The sequence below is a fragment of the Pelecanus crispus genome, chromosome 2, assembly GCF_030463565.1.
Source record: "Pelecanus crispus isolate bPelCri1 chromosome 2, bPelCri1.pri, whole genome shotgun sequence".
Lineage (NCBI taxonomy): Eukaryota > Metazoa > Chordata > Aves > Pelecaniformes > Pelecanidae > Pelecanus > Pelecanus crispus.
Window position 1 is genome coordinate 100,463,586 of NC_134644.1, and position 13,833 is coordinate 100,477,418.

General features: G+C 40.2%; 1 protein-coding gene across 2 annotated transcripts in view; it reads left to right on the plus strand.

The window, feature by feature from the left end:
• FHOD3 (formin homology 2 domain containing 3) overlaps window positions 1-13,833 on the plus strand; it is a 406,597-nt gene that overhangs the window by 312,047 nt on the left and 80,717 nt on the right. For both annotated transcript variants that reach the window (XM_075704917.1, XM_075704918.1), the window contains exons 11-12: window positions 1,065-1,190; window positions 12,889-13,023. In XM_075704917.1, coding sequence (XP_075561032.1) covers window positions 1,065-1,190; window positions 12,889-13,023 — 261 coding nt within the window. The remainder of the gene's footprint in view (window positions 1-1,064; window positions 1,191-12,888; window positions 13,024-13,833) is intronic.

A 13,833-nucleotide genomic window follows, 5' to 3' on the forward strand; every position in this document is an offset into this window, starting at 1 on the left:
ATACAGTGAAGGAGGGTATACTATATCTTATTAATTATAATAAGGAAAATGATGTTACCCTTTTTCCTGAAGTGAATTTTGTCATTTGGTTGATTTAGCCTTGCGGGGTACTCACCTACAGAGCACCGTACGCTTTCCACATGGGAAAATGGTATAATCTGTGAATAGAAATGTTAACATTTTTCCAAATCAGGAATCTCTTCTTGACATGCTGTTTAAGTACGATGGTTAAAAGGCACAGCAAAGCAACACAACTGCCTTTTCTATTCAGTACAGGAGCCAGGATGAAAACATTGATACAGGGGACTCTTGGGAGGTGGCCATTCCAGGAGTCCTGGAAACAATTTCTCTTTGATCCACAAACTCACATTGAAGTTAAGCAGATTTTGGGTTTTTTTTAACAGAGGGAATGGCTGGTAGAAACTCCTAAAGCCATGCTTCCAGAGACCCGTCTTTTTAACCATGGTGATGATTTTTTACAGACATTGTAAGAAATGGCACATCATAAGCTATGACTTACGTTGGGGGAGGGGAAAGAAAATACCGCCTGCTTTAATTGAAAAGAATGCAGATGCTTTTCATTTATAACGCAAACATTCACAAATCATGGATGTCCATGTTCATATCATGTCTCGGGAATGCTACTGTTTTCCTTAATTTCACTAGATATGAATACTGCTTACTTGGATTGGTTTGGTCCCTTTTCTAATGGCTGGGTGTCAGCCCCCAAACCAGCTAATAAATTTGAGTAACTGAGCAGTAATTTAAGTAGTGCCACTGCAAGTTGTCACTTGGGAGGACCATTCTAATCTCTCATTATTTTCCATACCAATAGCTCACTATTTGAATCAAGTATGTCCATGACAGGGTTGACATTAAAATGAGATGATAGGTTGCATATTTTGAAGCTGGGATTGGAACAATATTTTCAGAAGATGGGTGTTTGAGTTCTGGGGTATGGGATCGCCGCCACCCTAAATAAGAGGATTTACTGTTGCATGCCTGCTTGCTGACAGATTTTTTCTGTCTCTCCCTTTCTCCTACTTTCCTTCCCATTGCTTCAGATACAATAGCTACGGCAGCAGCTCTTACTCTTCTCCGCGACCTTACTCTGGTGTGAGTGCCCCAACAACACCCACTTCTCGTTATGGGACAACTCTCTCGCCGCCTCAAGAGACCAAATCTGACAGGTTTGTAAATTAATCAGTGTTTTGACAACAGTTCCTTTATAGACAGAATGAAGGAGATAAATGTAAGCTGTTCTGAATGGGCACTGGAAATATCCTGTAGCCAGATCTTTTCTAACGTTGGAAAGAGAACGTTCAAAAATCTAGACGTGTTCATTTCCTACTCATTCTCAAGCCATTCTCCATCTTGGTGTTAAGGGCTGGATGTATTTCCATCCCACTTCTACTTCCACTTAAATGGATAAAACAGAGTTGCTTTATACGTATGCTGTTCTAAGTATTAAAAGGTGAATTAAAGCACATTTTATTTCTTTCCATTTTTTAAAATAAATTCAGACAGATCTGTTTTCACTTCTATCATCTTAAATCAACTATAAAATCTTGGAAATATGCTTAGCTCAGAATTTCCTAGGCCATAATTTTGTCCTTCCTTGAAAATGCATGATATATCTCATTGAATTTCATCAAGGGCAAAAGGTTTCTTGCTGTAGGTGAAGGAAACTCATACAAACCTACCAGTTATCAGCTCACTTTAAAAAAAAAAAAAAAAAAAAAAAAAGGAAAAAAACCCCACATCAGCAACAAAAAAAGCAGTATTTTAAACAATCAAAATACTCTTTTGTATTATGTAAGGCACTGGGGAAAGAAAAAAGGTAGGAAAATGTTATGGATACATGAAAGAAATTCTTCTTGGCAAGAGATTTGGAACACCAGAAATTAACTGACTGTTACAACCTGAAAGTAAATGACAGCTTCAAAGGATGTCATGCTGAGTTTAAGGAGGAAATGTAGAAGTTTTTAATTAATTTAATTAAATAATTTAATATAATAATTTAATTAAATAATTTCCAATTAGGCCAGATGGGCTTTGGATTGTTTGTTGCCAGATTGGCCTCTATGTCCTAAAAATTCCACCTCTCATCCCTTTTTTGAACTGAAGGCTTTTTCGGCATCCTTTGTCTATATTCCAGTTAATTTTTTTTAATATATTTCTGTATGTGTATAGAAATACGTGTATATATGTTTTATGTGTGTATGTGTATATGTTTGAACCTACCTAATGCCTCACATCCTTTCCAGTCTATTACTCAGAATGGTTCAAGTTAGGTTTTTCCAGCATGCGTGTATTTCTAGCCATGAGGTATTGATTTAATCCTTTTTTCAAGTGAGTAATTGCATTAAGTTTATCTTTGGAGGAAGGCATCATTTTTCATTTGCTCATCTTCCTAGAGTAACTTGCCTCAATTCGTCTTTCCTAATCTGAATTAAATTACTGCCGAGTGAAACCATAATAAAAAACTCTACACTGGCATTTTCACCCCCTTTTACCTTAGCAGAACAGATGCAAGATAAGCAAGAATTAAAGGTATCCTGCTGCTTTTCTAGTTTCAGCTTTCTAAGCCCCTGCTGTTGGAAGCTTCTGGTTGCTACTGCAGCAAAGAAACCCCAAAGCGGTCAAGTGCTGAGATGGCTAAAGATAGTTGGGCCTGTCCTGCAAGAGGTTGATCGCTCTGGCCCTGCTCCAGTAAAGGCAGCAAAGCTTTCGTTGCAGCATGCGCATAAGTGCGTTGCTGGTTTGGAGCCAAAATGCCTTGGCCCCACAGGATGAAGCTGTAAAATTCACAGATTCATGGAGAGTCAGGCCAGAGGGAAGCTCTGTAATCATCTGTTGTGACCTGTAACGGGTCTCACAGAAGCTAAATGAAAGCCCCCTGTACCTTCACGTGTTTTCAAATGGCAGCGCATGACTTCTCCTGGAAAACATTCCAGTATTTATCATCACTGCTAGGAAAATATTTCATATTTTGGAGGCCGGTTTGTCTAGCAGCATCTTCCAGCCGTCACACCTCGTTCTGCTTTTCCCTGTGAAACTGGAAAGTGCTCTGCTTTCAACTGTTAGGTCTCTCTTACATGCTTCAAGTGTCTGAGCACAGTGATTGGAGTTGCATCTCTGTCTTTCCTTCAGGTTAGGTTTACCGCTTTCCACCTCACATGATAAAAATCTCTCTCCTCGTGTTTAAATTTGCAGCTTGCTATTTGTGGTAGTTGAACTCACCAGGATTTCCGCATTCTTGTATTTGAGGGATATTACAGCCTGATGCTTTTTGTGTATTAGTCTCAGAGAAGCATGAAAAATGTGTGTATGCCACAGCTGCGTGTTACCTGTAGAATAGATACAGTTATTTCTTGAAAGATAATTAAATTTACAGGTTCAGATGCCATTTTGCATCATCCTGTTCTTTTTGAGTGCACTGCCATTGCAGATGTATAGTTCAGCAGTCTCTAATGGCATGCCTGCTTTGAAGAAGGGCAGAAGCCTGCTTTTATTTCATGTTCCTGAAAGACATGGCTTGCAGAAATGCCCACGTAGAGATTGATGGATAGAAATTTGCTCACTGGAGAGTAGGCAGTGTAGCACATCATGCAACACTTGGCACTAAATAGTAAGTGGAAAGTATTGTGGAAGTTTTCACAGTCTTCTGTCAATGGTGGTTGCCTTAGATTATGTAAATATTATTTCCTACCTCCTGATGGTAAAAATTTACATGGATTCAAACACAACAAAAAGTTGAAAGGTGACAGGGGAAAGGAAGACACTTGATAAGAAGCAGATGCGTATCTATGGTTAGCTCCAAGGTGAGTTTTTTGCTTTCAGCTTACGGTTACCGTTATCCATGGACGCCGCAGAAAGATCCCTGTCTTTTATCATACAGGGAAGAGCTTCATGTGCAGTTCCTGGTATTGTTTATCTGACCTTCGAGAATGAGGAGGGAGGAAGAAGCAGCATTTAGAGCAGTGCCCAGTGAACTGATTCATGCTCCATTCAGTTACCCAGACAGGCCTTTCAAACACTTGGCTGCATTTTGCTTATGTAAACAAGAGCTACAACTTAGGTGGAAAGAAGCAGTGTGGTTGACATTTTGACGGTCATACTTTTAAAACCCTCCTTGGCTAAGATCAGTAGGGAATCCAGAAGAGCAGTATAATTCAGTGCAAAAGTAACTAGATTTTGTTCTTTGAAATCCACATAATGTATATATTTCTGATTGTACAGCAGAAGAAAAGGCTTACTTGACTGTTTCTCAGTTTCTAAATTCAGCCGCAGCCTTTTGCCAATTTCTTGCAATACTGTTGTTCTCTCATTTCTCTGGATCCCCTGTGGAGAGCCATGCTTCTGAAGCGCATATTGCAGCCATGGGAATCCTGCTGAAGGAGGGCAAATTGCAGGGCACTTCCTGTTCAGCCCTTCATTGGGAGAGAAGAAAAGGGTATATTGGTTCTCTCATATCTCTCTGCTTCTGAAAGTTGCTCCTAATGCAGAGAAAGTATAACCCAGTTCTCCTGTTTTCAGCTGCCAAAGACTACTTTGCTCCATAAATATACTGCTCCCACTCTTCACGACTTAAATCACCAATTAACTCTCTCTTCCATTCAGAGAGGAAAAAATAAATTTGTCGATCTCAATTTCTTAACCTGATAAATTTTGGAAACAAAGGGGAAGAGCAAGGCATGGCTGGAGCACACCAGGGAGAAAAGCATTTTTCTGAGTTGCCGCCTTGCCTGGGGGAAGGTGTTGTAAGACTCTCCTATATTTCCTTGCCCTGTGCTCACACCTATAGGATATTTCTGTTTAGGCAAAGATTGCCTCCTCAGGCTTTGAATCTAAGATGGTCACTGAAATTGAAAGCTACGGCCTGGAATCTGTAGCTGGACAGCAAAGTCATTACTTGCAAAGTTTCACACCCCCTCATAGTGTGTTTTTGGTGGTGAAGTGTATACGTTGTTGGTCATGGCCATAGTTAGACGAGACCCTGAAGGAGTCTAACTTCTAAGGCAAGAGCTCCTGAATTCGGCACCAGCTTTACTTCATCCCATTGCCGGAAAAATAGCCTTTGTTTCCTGCTGGTGTATTTGCCACAGTAGGTTTCTTCTGATGCATTTGCCAGGGGACGGTTCCCACTGCACTTGATAGTCAAACAGTGGTGCAGTTAGCCTAGTTCGAAAAGCGTTCTTCTTAGGGTACTGTGGTCCTCATTCTCTTGCCTCTATCTTTTAAATCAAATGCCAGAAAGTTCAGCTTGCAAACCTGCACTTCTGGATCCTCTTGGCCAGTTAGCGTGAACTTAGTCTCCACCTCTGGCTGGTCCCTCTGAAGTTCCTCTAAATCTCCAAGCTTGGTAAGGGCCAGCTGTGGTGTTTGCGCATTATTCCCGTTTGATGCACTTTCCAACTTTTCCAGACCGTTAGAAAATAGACTTAAGAAAGACGAAACGTGTTTCACACCCCTTAACTTGTTTTCTGTCTTTCTTGCTTTATGATCTACAGCAGTACGTTACTGTGGGCTCCCGTGATGCTGAGCCTTGAATGTTGAGTGTTCATCTCCATGTTCTTATATATCTTTTAAAGGAAACATACCTTCAAGCATTTATTTCTACAACAGGTGCACATGGACACTGAGCTTAGCATGACTAGATCATAGGTGGTTTTTTTCTCCACTGATTTTAAAGACGCTTTAAACACCATACCTGAAGCGTAAACATGAAGTGCAGCAAAAGTCTGCAAATACTCTTCTTTTGAGTTTTATTCCCTCTCCAGGTGCCTGAAACAGTGATTTCTGGCAATCTGGTGCTTTTTTTCAATTTTGTGTCTCTTCAAAACGAAACAAAACAAACTCCTTGAGAATGCTAAACAGCTTTTCAGTTAGACTTTCTACTAAAATTAAAGGTCCCTGTAATTGACAACACCAGGGAGGTGCTGCTGAGGAAGCTTCTGGGCAGGTTCTCTTTTTGTCTTTTCTTTTTTTTTCATTATCCATCTATCACTAATGTGCACTCTGGAGTTACCTTATTCCAGCTGTTAAGCACTAGGGAAAAAACAAGAAACCTATGAAACAAAAGCTGCTATACAGCCTACAAAGCTGCTGTTCTCCTAAGAACAGTTCCTCTTTCCTTGGCTTTTCTATTCTTTCTTCTTCTACCATCTTCTGTGTGTTTTAATATGTACTTCTGGGCTCTCAGACCAGAGACTGTGCCTATTATGAGGAGCGGCTGAGGGAACTGGGGTTGTTTAGTCTGGAGAAGAGGAGGCTGAGGGGAGACCTTATCGCTCTCTACAACTGCCTGAAAGGAGGTTGGAGTGAGGTGGGTGTTGGTCTCTTCTCCCAAGTAACAAGCGATAGGACAAGAGGAAATGGGCTCAAGCTGCGCCAGGGGAGGTCTAGGCTGGAAATTACGAAAAATTTATTTACGGAAAGGGTGGTCAAGCATTGGAACAGGCTGCCCAGAGAGGTGGTGGAGTCCCCATCCCTGGAAGTGTTCAAAAAATGGGTAGATGTGGCACTTCGGGACATGGTTTACTCTAGTCTACCCTTGATTGGCTTAGTGTGGACTTGGTAATGTTATGTTAATGGTTGGACTGGATGATCTTAAAGGTCTTTTCCAACCTAAACGATTCTGTTTTTTCTTGTGGTAAATGCCAAGCACATCTTTCACTCTGAATAACATAATGAGGAAGGGATAGCTTGGTAGTTGATAATAGTAGCCCAGGGGAAAAGACTCAACTTTATTGCTGAGATTTTAAGAGGAAAAGTGACCTTAGGTTTTACAATTTGGGAAGCAGTGGTGGCTTACACTGGCTTAGCCACTTGTCAAACTACTGTGCAAGCAGTATTCTTGATTGCAGCTTTGTAGGCATCATCATAGGTCATATGTTTAAACAGAAAGCATGAGCTGGGTTACGATTTCAGGCTTGCAGGGTATTGCTGGCTGAGCACGCAGTGCGCGTGACGGGCACCTGTCACCCCCAGGTACCCGCTGTGCTGACGCTCAGGGGACACGTACCTTAGCCTGGATCTACGGGGGCATGAGGAGGGCTCCGCAAGCCACTTCCAGGCGATTTGTGACTCGCCTGAGGATGAGAAGCCGCAGGTTGGAGAAAGACAGAAACACAGTGTAAAACCTGTACACGTCAGGCTGTGAGAGGAGCATGTACGTAGAAAGTCCCTGTGCATTGCCCTGGCTCTGCGCGGCTCTGCCCCACTGTAGCTTTATTTTATGTAGCCCCTCAGGCCAATTAAAAGTCTAGCGTTAATCAATTCTTCTCGTGGTCATTCTCAAGTTTCTTTCTCAAAGGAAACATTAGTCAGTAGTTTTATCTCTCAATTTTGTGTTTATTTTTGAGAGAAGTTTTGTAAAGATTCCTCAAGTAATGTTTAGTCTGTTTGCAAAATCTTATATCAACATGCTTTTGAATTTGCGGTGTCATGTAGGGAGACATAACACATGGAGAGTTTCTTTAACTGTGAAAAGCAATATGGCTCTTGGCAGCTTTGCCTCCTCTTTTGTCTCTTTCTAAGCTGGAAAGCGGATTTATTTTGTTAAAGCCAGGAGACATTTAGAATTACTTAAGGCCTGTGTAGGAGCTGCTGACTGTTGTTCCCTCTCTGTAGCATTCCCATGACTGCTGGAGCAGGAACACTTTGGAAAAATGGGTAATTAGTGCTTCCTTATTAAGGTTATTAATGATTCTGACCCTTGTTATATTAAAGAAAATCCTGAATATTAACCTTATGACCTAAAGGGATTTCTTCTCATAAGTCATCTGTTATTTTTTTTTTAGCTCCTAAAAATATACATTTGTATTTTATATTCTTGCTATAGATATCAATTTCCATTTAGCAAATTTTTAAAATTCAACTAACGGAGGAAAATGCAGTTATGAAAGAAGTGTATTTCAGAGTGCGTGAAGAACATTTGAAGTTGATAATTGTGATTTTACTGTAACAAAGTAGCTTAGAGTAAACCAGAAATATTTTCAATTTTCAACAAGATTAGAGTAATTCAGGTCACATATTCCCTTTCACAATATATAGTCTGTGATGGAGTATTGTCAGAAAACTGCAAATACTTGCAGAAAAGTGTGAGACATCTTGTGTCTCCCTGAGCTTGTGTTTTTAATAACGATTACTAATTCACTGCTGTGTTAAATGCAGTAGGTCAGGTTAGATGAATTTTTATTCAGAAGAGTTTTGGCCTACAATCAGTGTTTTGGCTTTGTATCATCTGCCCTGTGTATATTTTTGTTGCCTTCTTTTTCCTTCTTTTTTTTCCTATTCTTTGCTCTTTCCTGTCTTTTTCCAACAAGATAAGAAACTAATGACCTCTTTGTCCCCAGGTCCTAATGCCGTGGTGTGGAGCTATATTCACAAATCCCCAGACTTAGACATATTCTTGCTGTGTGCTTTCTTTCTGGAGCGAGAGTGTAATAACATAGCTTGTTTAGCTTTTGCTGGTTTTAACAGCAGGCAGAAGAAAGCTTTTCTTAATATTTTTGTATTAACCATCCATTCTTAATAGCCTTGTGTTCTTTACAAGACTGAAAATAGTAGTCAGAGTAAGCATCCTTCTGGACTGTATTTGTACAATTGAACAAATGGTTGGTATTACCAGTTGGTAACATTTGACACCAACATTAAAATGCTGGCATATATTAGCTATAACCCCATTTTGTGAGTGATCACTCTATTATGCTTTCAATGAGTATTCACATACTCTTTTCTGTTAAAATCTCTTACCACCTTTGATTCAATGCCAGATTGGTTTTTTTTTTTAGCCTTTTCCTTGCTTGCCCATTTTTAAAATGCAGCCTATGGCAGTAAGACTTAAATACTCCTGAGGCCTGAAGGTAGTCACCCTTTAAACAGCATCAAAGCACCAAAATTTCCCGAAAGCTCAGTCCAAGCCTTCCAGCCTACTGGTTTGGCCAGTCCCACTGCCACTTGCATTTCAAGTATGAGTTCAGCGAAAGGGAACATTGGGAACATTTACTTTAAGCCTTATTGCCAGGGCGATACAGAGACAAAAAACCAGATTTTAGAGACAACCCAAACATAGACAAATCCCTTTTCAAGTTGTTCAGAATATTTGAGGAATACCTTTTACCACTTGCCTTTCCTTCTGGCTGTTGTACAGGTTTGTACACCCTGAAAGTAACACCTGTTTCCTCCAGGTTTAGTTTATTCACCTGCAGCAAATTAAGGATAGAGTTTACTAGATAGTAAAATCTGCCCATTTACAGTCGCAGTTCACGTTAAAAAGAGGATTGATGCACCCGAATGCCAGCTGAGTTAGTGTTTGATAGCAACAGTGAGGCTGGGAGTTTATGAGGTTTCGTAAGGCAAATAGTCTCAGCATTTGGTGTGAGGTTTGGTCTTCGTGGAGGGGAGACGTGTTCAGTCGAGTGGGCTGAACAGTGCAGGATCTAACCCCTAAGCAGTAACTCGGCAGTAGCAGTGCTGTTTCTTTGCCTCTTCTCTAAACATGCCTGAAAGCCCAAAACCTGACTATTTGTATTTTAAGAAGTCGATGCCACACAAGGAGTCAGCTAGCGGTGTTCCTGTCCATTTACTTATGACCTGTTTCAACAGAACCTTCTCGCAGCTTTGACTGTTAGTTTTGAGCATTTCATGCAATAAACTGTTGTATGCAACCCAGAACAGACTGCGTTGGGGACAAATGAATTGAACACGTATGTGTGTGCATGCTGTACTGTAGCTTGTAACTCAGCTGAAGTATGGACTCATAAAATAACCAGTGGGAAGTTTGGGGTAGTTATTATTGATATGATTAGTTTCCAAGAGGTGGCAAACTAATATGGCACATGGATATTAATTTTCAGTTTCTTAGACGTTGGCTTTTTTTTTTTCTGTCTATATGGCTGTGGATCTTTTATTTAGATTGTGAGGCTGCTGTTCATACATCTGCAAATTTTAGCTGAATGAACAACGCTAGCCAAACTCTGCTAGATCAAACCTCCAAACAAGGTGTTTTGGTATGTGGAGACATTTTACTACCAGGGTCAGGTTAGAATCCCGTCTGCAGGACTGAGCTGCACATCTCCATATGATTCCCCTGTAATCCCTTGGATAAGAATGTATATTTACTGTGCAGCCCCAAAGAGCTTAGTCAGAGCTGAAGGTTTCCAACCTGCTAAATGCTGTGCAGTCCTACAATCATTCTTTTGGTCTCTCAGCATCAACCCTTAATTTTCCTTCGGGTTTTATTAAGTCATAACTTCCTTTGACTCCCAATGGAGTCTGCATACTTCAGGGCAGCTGGATGGGATGGGATGGGATGGGATGGGATGGGATGGGATGGGACGGGACGGGACGGGACGGGACGGGACGGGATAGCAAGCTAAATACACAGAAGAGAAAGGAGCACAGACTTGATAGGGACCCTCTTTTTGTATCCCAGTTTATTTCCAGATGTTTTCATGTGGAGGCACTGTCCAGTTTTCCCCTTCCTAAAGCACTTTCTGATGATACATCCGACCTTATTGCCATGGTTTTTCGTGCTGCCACAGGGATGGAGCTCTAGCTCTTGAATCTTAGTACAGTGGTGCCACTGTTTCTGCTGAGAGCTTTCTCTTGCAACATGCACTGAAAAGGTCATAGATTAAAATAAATTTAAAATATGTCCAAGGGCAAATTCACCACACATACTTGACTGTCAGGGTTTGGGGATTTTTTTTTCCCCTTTTCTTAGTGCTGAGGCATATTAGAGATTTTTATGGTTTTGAGTGTGATCCAGCATTGATACTGTAGCTCTGGAGGAGTGCCAGCAGGGAGGCTTACAGAATATCAAGTTTTATACCATCTTATGTAATGTTTATGCGGGTGGGATATGACATATTGAAATTCAATTTATTGAAATTATTGAAATTATATTTATACTGCCCTGCTGCCAGTGGGGCCGAAATGGCTATGTTTTGTGGCATTCCTGCTCGCGCAGACATAGACACTCAGGGACGATAGGTTTGCATTCATGTTTTTGTCTTCTCCTGCACCTATTTTCACTGGTGAACTGGTGCTGTTACACTAAAAGTCTACATTGTGCAGCCATAGGCATATAAATAAATAAGGGAAAGGGTCTGAGTTCTTAAAAATAATGAAAATATATTCAGGATTGCATTGCTGGCTTAGGAACCTTCGTTTAGACAGGGTTCAGTTTCTTTTCAGAAAAGGCAGTATCTATTTCTCTCATTAATCCTTTCATTGCAAAACTCATGTTAACAACAATGCACTGAAACCGCTCTGCATGAGTTATGTCTTTTTGATTTTATCAGTCTAATTCAATCAGTGTGGATACGTTTACATCTGTGTAAAGCTACCCTGTACAGTACAGATTTTTCCTGTCTAAGAGATAGAAAGAAAGACATGTTTACTCTGAGGTCACTCTGTTGCCATGTGAGAGGCTGATGGTACCAATACCACCATGCTGGGGGAAATGTGTGTGAGAGGAGCCACTCTCCTGGCCAACGTAGTACTTGCAGTAAAAAAAAAAAAAAAAAAAAAAATCTGTGTCAAGACCAAACTGTAAGTGAATATAAATGTAGCTTTTTTAAAGTGTATTTGCTACCTGAAGCTGTTTCATCTCAAAGAAAAAATAATTGACATATTTGCGAAGTCTTTACTGTAGAGGCTGCCATTTCTGACAAAAAAATTCCCACTTTTTTGGCTGGGCATTTGCTCACCTTATCTCATGCATCTTAACAGCCTCCTGAACAACAGCTAGAAGTTTGATATGCATTGCTGGTGGGGACATTGAGCCTTCTTCATTACAGTAACCTACCATGGAGCATCCAGTTCATAGTTATGGTTAGAGGACTGCAGAGAAAGTCCCCTTTTGGACTAATTCTTCCTTAGAAGCACCACCATAAAGCAGGTGGTAGTAAACTGTTCTTTTTGTTCACTGTGGACAGAACAAGAACAAATGGGACTAAATGGCAAAAAAAGAAATTTAGGCTAGACAACAGAGAAGCCTTTCTTGCTGGCAGGGGTAGTTAAGCACTAGATGGGTGTGGTATGTCCATCATTAAGGACTTTTAAGGCACGTCAGACAAACAGTTTTCAAGAATCGTTTAAGAAGGCTAAATCCTGCTCTGGGCAAGGAGAGGAAAATGGGTAATCTGTTCTCCTCCAGCCCCATTTCCTCTGATTTTTTTATAATGATTTTGATGCCACTTAATGATTATTATAACTAGCTGTGCTGTTGCTGTGTATTTTACTGATATGTTCTTATATGTGATTCATTTTGCTCTTGCAGGACATACAGCAAGGTACTCATGATAACAGAATTTGTTAATGTATAAAGGAAAACTATGCCCCTACTTAAGAGAGCATTCAAATTCTAAAGAGCAGTTCTGACATCTTCTTTTACTTTTGTTTTTCTGTATACAGGATTCCCAGGTGTTTGTGACACATCTGTTTATAACATCATTGTATAACATGTTTGGAAAGTGCTGGAAAAATATTCCTGCTTTTTTTTTTTTTTTTCTCTTTAAAATTTCAAAAATCCATTACAGGATTCAGCTTTTCAGTTAACAAGATTATACAGTAAAAAAATTCAGACAATATTGCAGTTGAAATAGACTGAAGAATTCTTACACGTACTTTATTTGTGCTTCAGAAATTAGGCAATTTAAGAAGCCTACCCTTTCTGTCATTCTTAAGCTCATCACAGTATCTAAAGTCAATTTAGCAAGAAGATACTTAGCCAGTGTTTTGAAGCATCCATACGGAAATATTGCCATGTCATTCTGTTGGTTGGGATTATGTTACTTGCTGAACGATTGCTACTCCTTTTTTGCCAGTATAATCAATAAAAGTGACACTCAGAAATCTGATCTTTCTTCTCTGCAGGCCAGCTTTGGGTGGTCTCCTTACATCATCTTTTCGGCAGCACCAGGAGTCCTTGGCAGCAGAAAGAGAAAGACGACGTCAGGAGAGAGAAGAAAGGTTGCAAAGGATAGAACGTGAAGAAAGAAACAAATTCAAGTAGGAACCAAATTTGCTCTCAATCTGTTGCTTTAACGTGTGCTAGATTTGTAAACATTGAGACACTCGATTGCAAAATAATTGAGTTGATGAATAGGTAATGTGTCTCTTTAGATACCTTTCTTGACCTAAGTATCTTAAGAACTGATATATTAAACACATCATGATGAATTTTGGCATTTAGTAAACCAGCAATTTTTTTATAGACAGCTATGTATTTGCCAATTATACTGACTGCATATCTGCAGAGGCCAGGTTTTATTAGCTAATATACTCCTCAAAGTATAATCTTAGTGAGGCCTGGGGTTTGAAAATGAAACAGTGGGAAGAAGGTATCAAGAAGGGAGGAAATGACAGCACTGAGACATCTTTTTGCCCTTATGTTCTGCAAAGTAAAAGTGTTTTGCTGTCTCAGGATGTATGGTAGTGTTTTTAAACTACTTTTTCCTGCTTTTCTGAACATGTCTATTCCTCCTGGAAACAGCAACTGACAGAAAGTAATTATCAAAATTATTGCTCAAACTGTGGCCAGACAGAGGTCCCAGCTGAATATAGGACTCCCTATTTCCACATCTGAGAACATGTTGTGTGCTGGGGGATCCCAGGGTGTGCTGCCTGAGCATAGTAAGAGACAAGCCCTCTCCTCCTGTTAAATCCATGCCTGGAAATCCCAGTACAGGCATTAGCAAAGACTGAAGCGGGCTTAGGATAGATAAGGAGCCTATACCAGAAGTGGTTTGCCTACTGCCTGAAGAGCATACACTAAGAAACCAATTTGTTTCCTTATAAAGAGGAGTGAAAAGTAAATGT